The following is a 16,287-nucleotide window of genomic DNA, read 5'->3' as shown; positions in this document are numbered from 1 at the left end:
CTACTTTGGACTGTTACTGACGTTGCATTAGGATTTTTGCTAAGCAGTTGAAAGTGAATAATTTAAGAAAAGAAGCAATATCTGATTTCTGTGTACGAAACTTACAGATAATGATCTCTGCAAAAATATAATTGTAAATTGGATAATTTGTTATAGTCTCCTGAATGAACCAAGAAAGAGGTTTCATAACAGTTCCGAGAGTGAGTAAGAGTTTTGTTTAGCCCAGCCGCACATGAGGAGCCACATAAATAAAGTATATAAGCAGAATTAGAATGTATTTGAAATCACATTGTCATCTACATGTTTCTTGGGTTATCTTTATATGACAGTCTCTTGATATACTTCAACAATACTCTTGAATGCTTTGCTGCTGAAATGTGGAGACGTCTGGGTTCTTGAACTACTAGGAAAGGCCAAGAAACTTGTTTAGGGTTTTCTGTTCTCCAACAGTAGTCAGTTCTGCAAAACTTTACTGCTGGTGGACGATGAGAAGAATGCTATCTGAACATAGCACAGCCTTTTGGAGGGGACCAAGTTTTATCTCACAATACAAGTGCTTGGGAAAGTAGTATCATTGTTAGCATCTGGAAAGTGCTTTCTCAAGAACTGTGTTAAAACAGTTTCTTTTGTAGAAACAAACAAACCAAAACCCCAAAGTGTAACAAAAATGGAAATGGACAGCTTTTTATATTAAAACTTTATCCTTAAGGCTGTGAACAAATGTCTTCAAAAATAATGTGACTAATAAAATTACCTGCTTATGCAAGGAAGAAATATTCTCCCTGAAAATAATTTGTTTGCAGCAATCCCATTGTTCCTCTAACACTTTTTTCCTGTAGAATACCTATCTTGGGTGTATTCATTGGCTTCTAGGTCTTCTGAGAAGAGTAAGTGTGGCAAACCTGTTTTGGTTTTGTGGTCAAAAAATCAAACTGAATTCTGGCGTACACCAGTTGTGTAGAAATTTGCAGATTATCTCGACACATGAAAATCTGGAAAAGCATAAATAAATTGGAACTAACTTGCTTTCCAAAGCGGAGTAAACTTTTGCATACCTTAAACCATCTATAAATTAGGTTTTTATTTAAGTTAGGTTCTCTTTAGAGGTAATTTGAAGCATGCCAAGATGCATGTACAGGAGAGGCACTCCAGGGGTCAGCTGGTTGAGCCATCCCTTTCTGAGTACAAAGCGAGCCTACATAATTAGTTGAATATAACTGCCTGCTGTTTAGATAGCTGAAATTAGGTTAAAGGAAGCCCGCACCAACTGCTTGGGTATCAACTCTAATGTCTAATCTTAGATTCCAGTGTTATTTGTAGATGGAATATTAAAAATATGAATAATTTATTTTTTTAATAAAAAAAAGCCTAAGATTAAATAATGTTCTCTGTGCATGAAAATGTCTCAGTTTGTGTCCCTAGCTATCACAGGCTTTGTGGCCAGTGATGTTTGTAAAATAGCGTCTGAATGACAGAAAAAAGTGGTGTTAGCTGCTATACAGTCTATTTCATTACAATTTTTTTTTTACTGTGGTGTACACAAAGGAGTCTGTACATGCATAGTACAATTACAAGTGAGATACTAGCTCTTATGCTGCTCCAGAAATTAAATTGCATTGCGGGGAGGAGTGTTGGGCTGTCCTTTAAGATGGTTTTCTAGTAAATATCTGCTGTTTGTCAGTTATAAAGAGGTAAATACACCAACAGGTTTCTTTCTTTGTCAAGCCTAGCATTTCAGTTCTAACTCTGACTTGTACTCTGATTCATGCTAAAATTCTCTGAAGAAATTTAGCCCCTCAGTTAAGATTTAGCTCTTGATATTTCAGGCAGGGAGGATTTTGGCAACTCTGCATGCCATCATCACAGGTTGTGGCTGTATCTGGAGCTTTGTCCAGCTTGCCTGCCTAGCAAAGCATGTCTGAGAGTTTGTGCGTTCCTCTTGAGCTACTGTGAGCATGGTGTATGTGCCTCTACTAACTTGCATTTAATTAGCTCAGATATATGCCTGTAAAAGCAAAGTGGCTTAAGTTTGTTATCAAGTTCAGCCCTCTTGGGAATCTTTTTTTTTTTTTTAATGTTTTAAGCCTTACTGCAGTTTAATTAGCATTAGCATACTGTATTTTTCACTTCTGTTATCTGTGCTGGCTAGACTAAAGCTAGTCAGACTATGTCCATCTGTGCCTTCAGCATGCCTTAACTTGTCAGGTAGATAGAGCCTCCCTAAGAACTGGGTGAGCGTCTCCGAGTTAGTCATGTCCAAATGGAAAGATCTGAAGTTGTCTTAAGATGTACTAATTTCCACTTATTTAACTGAACATGATGAAGTAGGGGAGTGGTGGTTTTCTTTAAGGGAGTTCAGAAACTGACAATAGAGGAGAATAAAACCTTGACAGGTTGAGTCATGCAACTGCTTCTGCCACCTTCTCACAGGGATGATTATTCTTTTAGTAGTCTGGCTGAGTAGACTTTATCACTGTGAAGCTTCCTGGTCTTTCTTTACAATAGTCTCACTGTGCCTAATTGTTCAGCTTTCATTTATCCTCACTAATCTGTCTTATAGTTACTTTCATATATGTTTTGCCTGTAATTCTCTCTAAATTTTGGTTTTCATTCCTCAGTTACTGAAGAAAACACAACGGCTTGCACAAAAGGCTTGCATTCGGTGTACTCAAGCAGTGAAAGTGTCTCTCTCTGGCCTAATCCCCTTCCAGAAGGAAAGCAGTAACGTGAACACTGTCCTCTGTGTTCTTTTTTCTTTTTTTTTTTTTCTTTTTTCTTTTTTTAAAGTAGAGGCAACCTAAGCCTTTTGGAGAAGAACAAAATAAAACCAGTCAGTAGAATACCCACTGCAGTTTTGCCACAGTGTTCTTTCTTGGCAATGAGATAAGTTAGGCAAAAGATTGGACATCCGTTTATTGCTTTTATTCTGTCTCCTGGGCTTGTGTGTTTGCATGTATGGGAGTATGCACACTTAGAATTTTTAGGTTTTGTTCCATGGACCATCTTTGATGTTTTATGGAACTCAGGTGATCCACATGATGATGAACCTTGTTCTACAGACCTGTGTCCGTACCTGAGTATGGGAGCTCTAAAAAGTTCAGGTAACTATGGTGGAGATGTTTAGATACACTGTATAATTGTAGTGGTGGCTGCAAATAGAACTATTTGGTTTGGAAGAGAACTGGTAGCATTCAGAAATAAAATGCTTTAATTATTGAAAGATAATGAAGACGAGAAGCAATGAAATAAGTGAAGAGGAAACATTAACCTACTTGGAATATAGCTTGCCTGCCTTAAAAGGCAAATAAATTATTCTCTGTTGCAGAGTATATAGCTCCCTCTTTAAGAAATGTTCCTTGCAAAACAATCTTGCATGATGAAAACTAACACCACATAGCTACTGTCCAAGACCAAAGACTTGATAACTAAGAATGTGGAAAACTGTACGCATGTCACAAGATGGTGCTTGCCCAGGAGACTCCATGCTTCAGAATGTAAACTGCCCTCATGTGAAGCTGGGGCAAGAATTCCCCGGAGTAGCTTTCCGAGGTCACCTCCGCTCTCTTCCAAAACTGATGGAGATAACAAACTCTTCCCATGCAAGTAAGTCTCTTTGAAGCTGCTGGTGTTGCTCATTGGCAGACGGAATATACTAGACAAATTTTTTATTGCAGTACATTTTATATACTGTGCTGCAGTCTGTTCTGTTTTGTCAAAGTACATTTGTGATTCTTGTTGAGGAAATGGTCATCTGCCATAGGTTTTACTCATGAAATTGGAAACAGTATGGAAAAAGAGGAAATCAGATGAACACTTTGCTGTTGTGATTTAGGACATGTCTGAAAAGTAGAGGTTGCACTGAACGTGCAACTGTGGTGAAGGTGATTTTGGCTATCATTTAATTAGCTGTATTTAACTTAGCAATGTAGTACTCTTCTTGAATCAGCACACGTTTCTGCAGCACCCAGCTCTACATATTGGTAAAGTTAAAACTGGATGTCATTGTAAAGAACTTGAATATAAGCTTATACTCCTTTGCTTCCTGTTGAAAGTGTACAGTGTTTGAGAGGGGGTTTAACGTGGCACTTCATTGGATCAGTAGAATTGCACAGTTTGAAAGTTCACTTTTATTTTTGCATTGTCTGCAGTAATTCATAATCTATATATACTTTCAGGATACTGGAGCTAGTGCTGTGAATGTGGTAAAAAGCCAGCTGTATTTCTCTATCATCTGAACTTTTCCATCGAGAGAAAAATTGTGCCCTAGCAATTGCAAAAACAATACTCTTATTGCCAATCACTGGTTCTACTGATTTTTCTATTGCAGTTTACTTTGTTTGGGCTTCCTGTGTGCAGGAAGATGTATAAAGCAAGCACACCAAGGAGTCAAATTCAGACGGAAAGTCTAATGGGAAGGAATTGGGTGATGCTTGAAAATGCAAATGGAGAATGAGAGAGGAGCTGGAAGCTCTTTTTGAGAGAGAGAGAGAGCTTCTGAAGAGACCAATTGTGAAAAATTTACTGGAGGTAAAATGAAGATGCATCTGAAAATAATGCCAATTAACTTGAAGATTCATCTTAAGTCACTGGTCTTTGTCAGGCTCAGAGAGATGGTATGAAGTAATCTTCCTTAACTAAGGATAGGTTATACCGATGATGGTAATGAGAGGCTTGGCATTGTGAAAGAGCAAAACAATTGTCATCTTATATAAAAATCTGACATTGAATATATGAGTTATCATGACAACAGTGATTTTTATACATAAAAAGGGCGAGAGCTTCTGTAAGCATTAGAAGTAAATGAATGCCCATTGTACTTTTTTGAGAGAGTGGTAAGCTGCATATGTAAGGTAAGGTTCCTGGTGGAAGAACAAGGAAAACTAAGACAGCAAAGAATTGATTTACAAATCACTCAGTGATTTAAAGAAAAAAAAAAAAATCAGTTTGACTTTTCAAACATTCAGTTACCAGAGCTAATATACAGGAAACGAGAACACCAAACAAAATTACGCATGACCTTGCTGCGTTTGGTAAGTGTAATGATGAGAAGATACTGCACAGACCAAAGTCTTAACAGAAGTACTGTCTGCTTGATGCTTTGATGTTGTAGTTATCATTTGCACCTGTGTCCAATTTAATGGGTAAAACCTGTATGGCAGATAACTCCATTTCCTCAGCAAAAATTGCAGATGTACTAACCGCAGTAGGATAGAACGGACTGTGGCACAGCTTACAATACATCCCGCAACCAAAATTGATCTTGTATATTCCTTCAGTCAATACAGACATAACAAATACAGCAAGCAAGTAGTTTCTGCAGATTTTTAGTAAATATTTACCTTTGCTGAAATTGATAAACATTTTGTTTTGATGCTCTGTTGCTAAGCTTACTGATATTTTTCTAGTCCTGTAAAAAAATTCCACAACATACAGCAATGTGAACATCTCTTACATGTAGGTGGGGTCGGCAAATAAGCTGAGCCCACTTGTGCAAGGCAGCTGCTAATTAACATTTTGGTGTTAGTTGTCAGAGCTGTGAGAAAAGCAATAGGCACGTAAACACAGCAGACTATCTACAGATATTTTTGGTCAGCTAAGTGTTTACTTCCTGAAGCTTAAAAAGACCTCTGTCGTTTGTGAATATTGCTTTTCCAACAGTTTTGTTCAAAGCACCTGTGAGCAATTTCCAGCAAATTGTGCTGCTTTTCATGCATCCCTTCCCCTCAGTAAGAATAGTACTGAAATTTCTCATAATTTTTTCACTTACAGCAATTACTTTTGTAACAGTGCAATATATGCTGATCACTGTGTGTAGGGGAGGAATCTTCTATTTGTTAGGTTCATTTTGTAAGTTGATTCAGATTTCAAAATGCAGAGATACTTTCACTTCAATTATATTAAAATAATTTAGTGTAGCCTTGTTGAGTTGATTACCTTAACCATTGAAAATATGCACCAAAAAATCCAGCTGTTTAATCTCTTGCTTTTTATGTATTCAGTGTACAATACTTCTTTAACTTGCAGTATTTTCATTTGAGATAATAAATTTTTTCTTTCATTTTCAATTTCTTTAGTGGTTACTTTTTTGTAAATAGAAAAAAAAGTATTCCTTGGATTGATCCTTTTTTAAGGAGATACTCTTGGAAGTCTCTTTAGTTTGTATTGGCTGAAAGAGTAGGGAGTGAAGAGTTATAGGCAAAAGAAAGGAATTTTTGTTTGTCAAGCAGACTGTAATGTGAGCCACAGGTCCGAGAACTTCTATATACTGGAATCAATTTAATTTTTTTTTCTTTTCCCTCCAGAGCTCATTTTATACTATAGTGCCCTTACAATTTTTTTTTTAAGTTACTATTTGTTACAAAAAGCTCTACTGATCTTCCATGTTATCTTTTTTTTTTAACACAGTTCATTGCATATGTGAATGGTTTTACTGTACCTGATGTTAGGTTTTAACTTAAAAGCATAAGAGGAATCTGAAGAATGCACAATCGAAATGTTCAAAATAGAATAAGGGTAAAGGCATCATGAAGTGTGCACGTTTGATGTCTAGGATTAGTGGGCATCGTAAAAAAACAAACAACAACAAAAAAAGACCAACAACAAAAAAAGGGGCGGGGGGGCACTTTGGTTGATATTTACCTGTGTTGTAATAACAGAATCTAATCTTTGAATTGTTCATCTTACTAATTCTACCTAGTCTGTTGGGACATACTGCTCAAAAGTTGCTCTTAGCATTAGTAATGATCTGTAAGTGCATGAGAACTGTCCTTTCACTTGTCACCGTTCTATGTAAGAGAGAGTTATAAAAGGGAACATTAGAGAATAAAGGCACAGATAGTGTTGTAGCTGTAACCCTACTTGTAAATTTTACTTTGAGGTGACTTTTTATTCTATTTTAATGAAAACGGAGGAGTAGAAATAGAAATAGATAACTCTACCTTGAGAGTAACACGTCCGATATTGGTAACCTTGCATAACTTTAGATACTAAAAAGAAACAGATTCAATTGACTAAACAAGTTTATTCCCTAGGGTTTTTGTCAAGGTTACAAAGTCTGTCTTTCTGCTCTTATCAAAACCTGCTTCTTTTTTTCTTTGCAGGTCATGGCAACCATAAAGAAAACAGTCCTTTCCTGAACAGTTCAGAAGCTGGCAAGGGAGGTGATTACTATGACAGAAACCTGGCCTTGTTTGAGGTAATTTCTAACTGTTTTTCATACTTCTAATGTGATTTGTGATCTTCCAAGATGGGAGGGATTGAGCACATCGTATTAAGTGGAAGACAGAGCATTGCAAAGGTTCAGGCAGTGGGTCGGTACCTAACTCTCACTGCATGGCAAATCTAAGAGCCTGGTGTGTTTAGGGGTATGTCTGCAAAGTAGCAAAATATAATGGTACCAGAGGTGACGTGAATAATTTAAATAGTGAAGCTGTGGCACTGTGGGCTGATCAGTGTGGAAAATGAGCGTGGGCCGATTTACTGTGTTAAGAAGGACCATGTTACTCTGTAGGAGAGTACCTTAATTCAGGTACTCAGATTAGCCTGGGTATCCTGTATTACAACTGCAGTATATCAGTAATACTGATTTCTTCTCCCACATGCTTTTTTGTGGGTGTATGTCTGTTCTCCGAGGTACCAGTAGGCAGAGATATCCTGTGCGATGAAAAAGCTCAGGTATTATGACCACTCGAGACTATGAGGCAGAGAGGTAAGGAAGACCAGATGCTCATGCGGGAGGCCAGCTGGAGCCACACCAAGTCCAGCAGAATCCTCCTCCACATCCTCACCTCACTGGCATTCATTAACTGCAAATATATCATGGTGTGCTGAGACCAAGTTTCTAAAAAATGTTTTCAGAAGCTCAGGTGCTGGGGAGTGGTGCAGAGAGTCTTTGTATGGCTCTGCAGCTGCTTTCCAGTTGGGCTTCTGAGTTACAGCTTCACAGCAATACTGGCAACATGTTCCCAGTGTTTCCCATTCTGGGAACCCGGTGTGAGGCAGCCTGAGCTGGCTCTACACCCCACCAGGATGGTGCCTGCAGAGTTCAGCTACGTGGCATAGAGCCTGGACAAGTGTAACTAACCTGCTGCTAGATAGGAACTCACCATGGAAATGCTACAACCATGTTTGCAGGCAGTGTGCTTGAGCTAAAAGATTTTGAAGCATGCTCCCAGCTGTGGTGTCTCTGCCCTCCTAGGCATGGTAAATCTGTGATCAGCATAAACTCACTTGTGGATCATGAAGAGTTGGCCGCTTGTGGCATGGCTGCTGCTATTCACATGCCCGCCTTTTTCATAAGCAGTAACACAGTACCACACCAGCGCTGCAGGCTCTTTCTGTGGTACTAAAGAGGAGGAGCCGATAGCATCCCAAAGGCCATGCTGCTCAACTGAAGAGGAAGCATGTGTTGCCTCAGCCTCTTTCTGGAAGGAACCGTCATCAGGTTTTTAAAGACGTGAACTGCAGATGAGATCAGAGGAAGGAATAAGAAAAGGGACATTTGGGGTCAGTTTCTGCCATCAGGTAGAAAGCACATAATGCTGCTGATCCTCCCAGAAACTGTTCGTGATGATACGTGAAGATATGCTAAAACTGCAGACAGTGAAATCTTTCTTAATGGGTTTTTATTTCCTGTGTAGAAAGTTGTTTGTTTTTACCATGCATTACTTACTGTGCAATTAGAATCATAGAATCATTAAGGTTGGAAGAGACCTCTAAGATCATAGAGTCCAACCGTCAATTAGACATATAAGACATTTTAATTTCAAAAAGAAAGGGGAAGTGAATGATTTTGTTCTGATTTTTTTTTTCTTTCTTCCCCTTGAACTTACTTTCAGAAACAGAAGTTGGATGGGATGAATGTAAAGATGTGAGGCCTCCATACATGTGGCTTTTGGGATTTTTATCTAGATCCACATAAATTAGATTACATAGTTTGAAAAACGTACTACAATTATCAGAGTGCATGCATGCCTACAGTGACTGGAGTTTAATCACTAAATCTCTGATTTATTTGGCAACTTGACCTTTTTAAAAGTATATCTGTTGATGTAAGCTGACATTAGAGATACATGCAAGGTACGCGTCCATTTTCTTACAGTCCCAAGGCTCAGACAACTTCTTTATTGCTGTAATTCATGTTTTTCAGCACCTAAGGAAAAGGGTGCAGACCTGTTGGCATAACCTTTTCCTGCCAGATTTGCCCTCCTTTCAGAAAATTAAATACTCTCATCAGTGGTTCGGGCACAATGAAATATTCTGTCATTCCCTGGATGATTTTCCTGTTGTGTTCCCTGGCAGCCTCAGGCATGCCAAGGAAGGTGTGACCCCAGCCACTCTCCATAAATGCTGTGAATCGCAGAAGTTGACTAGTTGTCTTCTTCCACAGGAAGAACTTGATATACGACCAAAAGTGTCATCTCTGCTTGGCAAGTTGGTCAACTACACAAATCTTACCCAAGGTGTTAAGGAACATGAAGAAGCAGAAAGTACTGATGGCTCGAAGAAGAAAGTGTCAAAAGTAAGTAAAGGTTCTCTCCGTGGCCAGCTGATGAACGGGATGATTCCCTATGTGGTTTTTGGGGAGCTGGACTCCTTTCTGCTTTATCTTAACCTCTGTCAGGAGCCAAGACAGTGTTGCAAAGAAATAACATAGAACTCTGTAGGTAACCAGATGTTACCAAAGAATTGGGGCAGATGTAGTGGTTAAGCACAGTGCACTACAGTGCAGTTACATACACTCGGTATGGATTTAGATAAGGAGGATAGGCTTTTAGTGGTGAATCGAATAAACAACAAAACAAACCCCCCAGCTTTTTCCTAGTGCTGTTTCAGCTGCCCAGCAGTATCTGACACATCTCTACGAGCCTGGTAGGTATGACACAAGACTTGCAGGAGACAACACCCTTCTAGAGTGGTGGGTGGAGGTCAGATTGGACACCCTGGGGCAGCTCAAGTGTCATTCTGGTGCTAGGCGCTTAGGCAACTGAATTCTGCCCCAAAGGATCTGCATTTAGATGGTTAGCCCATTTGGGCTGGCCTTGTAATAACTAGGTGGAAGGTGGGGTTTGATTGTTGGTAGTTAGATTTCTATCGGGAGGGCTATGTTCTAACTGCTCTTCTTAGTGCTCTGGCAGTGTTTCAGTTAGTGCTAAACCCTCAAGTGGTATGGTTGCATTTTATGGTGCTTGCAGGCCTGTCAGTTTGCTTGCAAATTTTGTCAAAGGAAAGTTTTCCAAAAAACTAAGATAGCACTTGAATTCTATAGATTTTATAGTACCGCCCTGTCAAAGTTTGAGCCATTTCAGAAAGAGATGGCAATGATGATGTTGAAAAACAACGCATTGTTCTCAAGGAGAATGCATGTTACCCCAGGCTGAAAGCTGGATTCCAGCTCCCTTACTCACACTCCAGTTCCTTACTCTGCACGGTTTTGCACTGGGGTTAACAAAGTTGTTTAGTCAATATGAAGCTTAAAATTCAGTTTTATCTGAGACCACGTGCACTAAAGTTCTGTAATATTGTGGTTAATATGACATCATTACAAGACTGAGTGAAGGTCGTCTGGGTGCAGTAACTGTGTTGTGGTACTATAAGCTTATTTTAAAAAAGTAATTTAAACATTTTAACTCTGAATTTCTTTTGTGTGGTACTTGGTCATATACTAATTGCTGAGTCTGTCCAAAGTTTTTATCTTCACGTTACTAATACGAAATGTCAGCTGCATCTCTGTTTTAGCATGCCTTTGGGTGGGAATAATGTCAGGCATCAGCTGTGAATGTGGTGTTATTGCATAATCTAAAATAATTTTCAGCCTCTTCTTATCAAAAGCAGATTGATTGTTACCCTAACAAAGATAGAATGGAGGGGGATACAACAGGTACAGTCCTTACTATTTTGAGAAAGTTCTGATCACACTTGCTGTTTATTTCCTTATTAATTGCCTGACCAGAATACCAGGGTAAGATGCAGTCTGATCTAAAAGCTAGTCACCTACTTCCCTGCTGGAAAAAGAATTGGGAGAATTTGGTGATGGGTCTGTAGTGTAAAGTTGGTTAAAGCAAATGCAGTATAGCTTCATAAGGTAAAAATGGGGCAAATAACAGGAAACCGAGAAGTTGTTTCAAATTCCTGGTAGAGTAACATGTAAGGTTTGGTGTTAATATTTCTACATCTAGATATGATTTATATAAAAACTTGTGTATTTTCAGACTCTTTACTGCCATAAAAAAGGACTGTTGTCCTTGTTAAAGCTATGCTTGTATGGTAAAATAGAGTTTGGGCTTAATACCTGGGTTGTCCTGAATTATGCTTTCCCGTGTCCCAGAAATGTGCGTTTGCAGACTTCTCAGATGTTTTTTGTAGAATGGGTTGGGTAACCATTCCAAAAGTGACAATATCATCCAGTGTTAATATCTCAGTATTTTCTGTGTAAACACTGCAGTTTCCTTAAGTGAATCTTTGCCTAGCATGTCTGTCTCTGGGATAAATTACATCAGCTGCAATATCATAACTGTAGTTTGAATTTCTTCTCCCTCTCTTGCCATAAGCAATATGAAATTTTAAACATCTTGATGAATATTAACTTGGCCAATAATTATAACCATTAAACCCAGGAAATTCAAAAGCAGTAACCGTACAATGCTATGGATCAAAGGTATCCAGAAACTGTGCAAATGGGATTCTTCTACACATTTGTTTTTAATCATCTTTGAAGTATAAATCAATGCACTGCTGTTACCTTACCCTTCTCATTTGAGCATTAGTACAGAAGCATGAATATCCACCCCAGCATGATAACAGATTCTGGTTTTAAGTGCCAGCATTAACTGACTCATTGCTGAATGCTGTACTGGGTACGCTCAGCAAATATATACCCAGCCAGTGTGACAAAAGGTAAGCTGCCTGTCCTGATGTGTCACTTACTGGAATTGGCAACTTGCAGACAAGAATTGGAGCAAGGAGGGTGAGCAGACTCTAGATCTGGTATTCAAAAATCGAATGAAGAAAGTAGTCGTTTCAGTAAGTGAATATATAATTCTCTATCTGAGCAGGTAAGACAGGTCTCTCAGTGAATACCTTTTTGTTACCTAGCACACCCCTGCCTGCCAAATCATATCGATTCAAATAAAAAAAAAAATATCAAAAAGAAACCACAAAAAACCCAAACCAACAATAAAACACAGACACAAAAAAGAAGAGACAAGGCAGTTGTGTGCACACGAAGGGGTCAAATCTCTGAGGGGCGGTATCGAAAAAAATGAGATCTCTTTTTCCAAAGTTTAAGCTTAAAGGACTAGAGAGTGATGTGCTTTAGCTTGTGGAGATCATTGTTGTCAGCAACTGCTTTCTACAGTGACAAGACCAAAAGAGACCTGAATGTTTCCACAAGCTCTGGGAAATATGTTACATGACTATCCCCCTTCTAATCTCTAGGAATTATTGCTGCAGAGTTTGTGGAAGATGCAAATGAAGATCAGGACAATTTCAGTGCAAAACAGCTTAATATAAACATATTACCCTGTTTCAGCATTCCCATTAAATATTTTTGATAGTAGCATTCTGTATTAGGTACACATCAGATAAAATTGACACTACTCCGTGTACTAGGGTAGAAATTGGCTTGCTTTTTATCTTTTCCAAATACAGTCTTGTATTAAAGCACTTAATAGATGCAGTGCTATAAAAATATCCCCTTCTCATGGTGGAAAAAATAAGATTAACTATTTCAGTTCATGTATCTTTAATAAGGCAGTTCACTTCTGTGCTGCTGTCTGTCCTCATGCTACAGAGCAACCACAAGAGCTGCCGTTACCGATCAATGTCCCTGAGCCCTGCAGCCAAGTGCTTTGATAACCCATCACGCTGGCTCAATGGAAATAGCGTCCTTCGGACTCAGATCAATATTTGTATCAATTATGTGTCTGCAGCTGATTAGAGTGAACAAAAACATGATCTGCATCACTGAAATTGAGACTGTTTTTGAGATTTTTCTGTCCTTTCTTGGTTGATCTAAAAGAGCGTTCTTCAAAATGTTTTTGTGTTTTATTTCCTTTATGCAGCATGGGGTGTTTAATTTTTTTCATTTGGTAGCTGTTGAGACTGAACATAATACCCTTCTTATTTCAGATTGCATTCTGTTGAGACTTCAGCACTGGTTTAGTATCACTTACTGATTATAAGATGCTATAAAAAATGGTCAAGTCACTGCAGATCACTGGTGTTAAATATTGCTATGAACAAGCTGGTTCAAGCAGTATTTGTGGATCATTCTTTCATACCGGTATTTTTTATTCCACAGGGTAAGAAAATCCAGAGTAAAACCTTATGCCTGAGGTACACTTAGTAATACTGTGGCTTGGGTTTTGTCTGTGGGCAGACACGTATGCGTTTCCTCGGCTGCTCTGCAGTAGTGTCGTAACTATACAATTAATGCACAATTTCTCTTCCTCTGTGGCTGAAGTTAGTTTGTAACTTGATATGCATAAGAGGCCACTTAAGAGGGACGGGGGGAAGATGATGAACAGTAGAGCAAAGCTGCAGGGGCCACGTAGGGCAGAAGATAGGAAAGAGCTGAGCTAAGGTGAATTCTTATGCAAAGGAAGCAGGTATTGGGGGATGTGTAAAGGGCAGGCTGAAAACTCACCTGCTTTGATAGCGCTTGGAAAACTGTCAGTATAGAATATATAATAATTGTGCTCCTATGTAATAATTGCTTCTCCTGAGTAGGAGCAATGGGTTGGGCTTCTTTCCTTTTCCCAGATGCCAGTTTTGACAAACTCTTAGAAACTCCTTTACCTCTGAGATACCCACACATCTGATAAATCCATTTGATGCTGGCTGCTGGGTTCAGAGATGATGTGAGGAGGGTGGCTGATGGATGAATGGTCAGATAGATGATAAAATTATGTGGAATGTCTCTGTAAGAGAGGCAAAGAGTGCATTAATGTGACAATAGGAAGCCCTTATGCAGGGCAAAATCTGCCCAGTGCCTGGCAACATTATTTAGTCCTTTCTCAGTTAATGTTTATGCAGTTGAAGACACAATGTGAATCAGATGAAGGTGTTTGAATCAAAAGTATCTAAACCTCCCCTTCTTGAGGAAACAGGTGCATTATAAAGAATACGCTGAGAAGATCCTCCTCCACTGTAGCATTGGAACAACTCGTTTAAAAATCCTTACCTTACCCTGATCAGGATACTTATGTACAAGTGTCGTTTCTGTTAGTCTCAGAAGACAACAATTCTTTTTGTCCGTATACACAATCTTGACAAAGCTGATCAGGTTGGTTCTATAGGATGGTAATTTTTGTACAAATGGCAGGTGACATTTTAGGGATATTTTTGTACTGCGGTACCGGAACAGCTGAGTGATGGCTCTCTGGCCACATGCTGGTAGATCTCATAGGGTAGGTCCATTGCAAACTGTCAGCACGTGGTTCTGTTGCTCACTTTACTTCAGGAGGTTCACCCGAGTTGAAGTGTGTATGGGGAAGATCTGATTTAGCTTTAGTTACACAAGGAATTCAAAGCTGACTTCAAACAATTCGGTCAGCAACTCCTGGCATTCCTAGCAAAGAACTGTTCAGATCATGTTCTTAGGCACAGTTTTCTTTCATCTCCGGCAGGGCAGATTCCTAATGCAGATGAGGAAATTTCGAATTGTAACATGTAATTGCAAGTTGAAGCACTAAATTCCTAGGTTGCTTATTTTGACCTGGTGATATTATAATAATTTGATTTTTTCCTAGGATTTTGCTTTGTGTAATAAAATATATCCTGGTCTTACCTTAGGTAACTAAATTTTTCCATAAAGAAGACAAGGCAAGAACAAAGTTCTTGACAGCCATTTTACAGCTTTAAGAGTGATATGCTTGTCTTAAGGACCATTGCTTTTGATTCATGACTAATTTGTCTATAAGGGTACATGTTACCTATTTATTTTTGCATTTGACTCCACATTGCTATGTGGTGTCAAATTTGAACAAGTGTTGTCACCTCCTTTTAATATCCTTCTCATTTAGATGATTGTTCATGAGTTTTAAATGCTATCTGTAATATGTTTTAGAATTCAGGTTTATTTATAGAAAGAAGTATGAAAAGGGATGAGCCTTTGAGAAGTTACACTCTCTATTTCCCCCTATGTTTCAGCATTCTGTCTAATTTTAAATGCAAAAGAAAACCTCAGAAAGCAGAAGCAATGAAATGCCTTGGCAGGAAACCACAGAGATTTGGGACTCTGAATTGCTGCTAGTGCCAGGTGTGCCAATGCAGGGAACATTTCTGTGTTCCTTGAAATAAACCCCTTATCAGTGGCATTTTGATACAGTTTTTTTGGATCTGACTGTTCTCTGACAATAACTATTTGGGCAAAGGAGAATTCTAAAAGATACTACGTTGAATGCCAGTCATGTGCAGTTCCTGCGAAGTCACGTAACTAACTTGTATTTTCTCAGTCACTGTCAAAAGTAATCATTAGTTTTACAGGGAATATATAAAATGGAAGAAAATACATTATGCATATCTCCAGATTGCTTCCAAATCTTTTCTAGTTGTAACATCACAAACATAACATTACAAAAGTAATTTGTAAACTCTGGGGAGTGGGTAGGATCTATTTTACTCGGGGTCTGCAGCACTCAAGAGGTTTCATACTAGAAACTCTGTGGTTCTACAATAAAACAAATACATGTATGTTCTGTTGTTAGTAATTGGTGTTTAATGCTGAGTATAATGAATTCAAATGTGAAGATGTGATAGAGTCAGCATTTTGTTCAGAAATTCGTGGTTTTAGTGTCAGGAGTTTGCTTCATGTTTTGTGGAAGTCCAGTGCAATAATATTTGTGTGTGTCTACTTTATGTTTCCCAGATTTCTACCATTTGAAAAACTGAAGTTGTAGGTTTTTTTGGTTATCTATGCTTTGAATAATTCCAGTTAATGAATGTCAATTAACTCTTTTTTTCAGTCACCCAGCATGGGCACCCTGATGGGGGTGTATTTACCATGCATGCAGAATATCTTCGGGGTTATTCTCTTTCTTCGGCTGACTTGGATGGTAGGAATGGCTGGAGTTCTTCAGTCCTTCCTGATTGTATTACTTTGCTGCTGTTGTGTAAGTATATAGGTAAAATAATGCATGTGACATAACCTCTGTGAAACTATTGAGAAACTTGGAGAGGCTGCATTGTACATGCAAGTGTAAAGAAAAGCCAGATGTATGCTAGACACTTCTGCTGTGTTTGTAGCCATGTGATTTCTGGCGTCCGTGTCCCCATCCCGTGTCCCCC

The 16,287-nt window shown here is 38.7% G+C and overlaps 1 protein-coding gene across 2 annotated transcripts in view; it reads left to right on the top strand.

Annotated features, from left to right (window-relative positions):
* The first annotated feature begins 2,788 nt into the window (after positions 1-2,788).
* Positions 2,789-16,287, top strand: part of SLC12A4 (solute carrier family 12 member 4) — a 34,946-nt gene continuing 21,447 nt past the window's right edge. Inside the window, exons 1-5 of one of the 2 annotated variants that reach the window (XM_009276734.2) lie at positions 2,789-3,101; positions 3,326-3,603; positions 7,101-7,195; positions 9,389-9,520; positions 15,966-16,112. In XM_009276734.2, coding sequence (XP_009275009.1) covers positions 3,432-3,603; positions 7,101-7,195; positions 9,389-9,520; positions 15,966-16,112 — 546 coding nt within the window. In that variant the 5' untranslated portion in view covers positions 2,789-3,101; positions 3,326-3,431. Of the gene's footprint in view, positions 3,604-7,100; positions 7,196-9,388; positions 9,521-15,965; positions 16,113-16,287 lie in introns of both variants that reach the window. The other variant, XR_657437.2, reaches the window with a different exon arrangement.

The sequence above is a fragment of the Aptenodytes forsteri genome, unplaced genomic scaffold, assembly GCF_000699145.1.
Source record: "Aptenodytes forsteri isolate BGI_AS27 unplaced genomic scaffold, ASM69914v1 Scaffold33, whole genome shotgun sequence".
NCBI classification, from domain to species: Eukaryota; Metazoa; Chordata; class Aves; order Sphenisciformes; family Spheniscidae; genus Aptenodytes; species Aptenodytes forsteri.
This window is presented reverse-complemented; position numbering and strand designations above follow the sequence as displayed.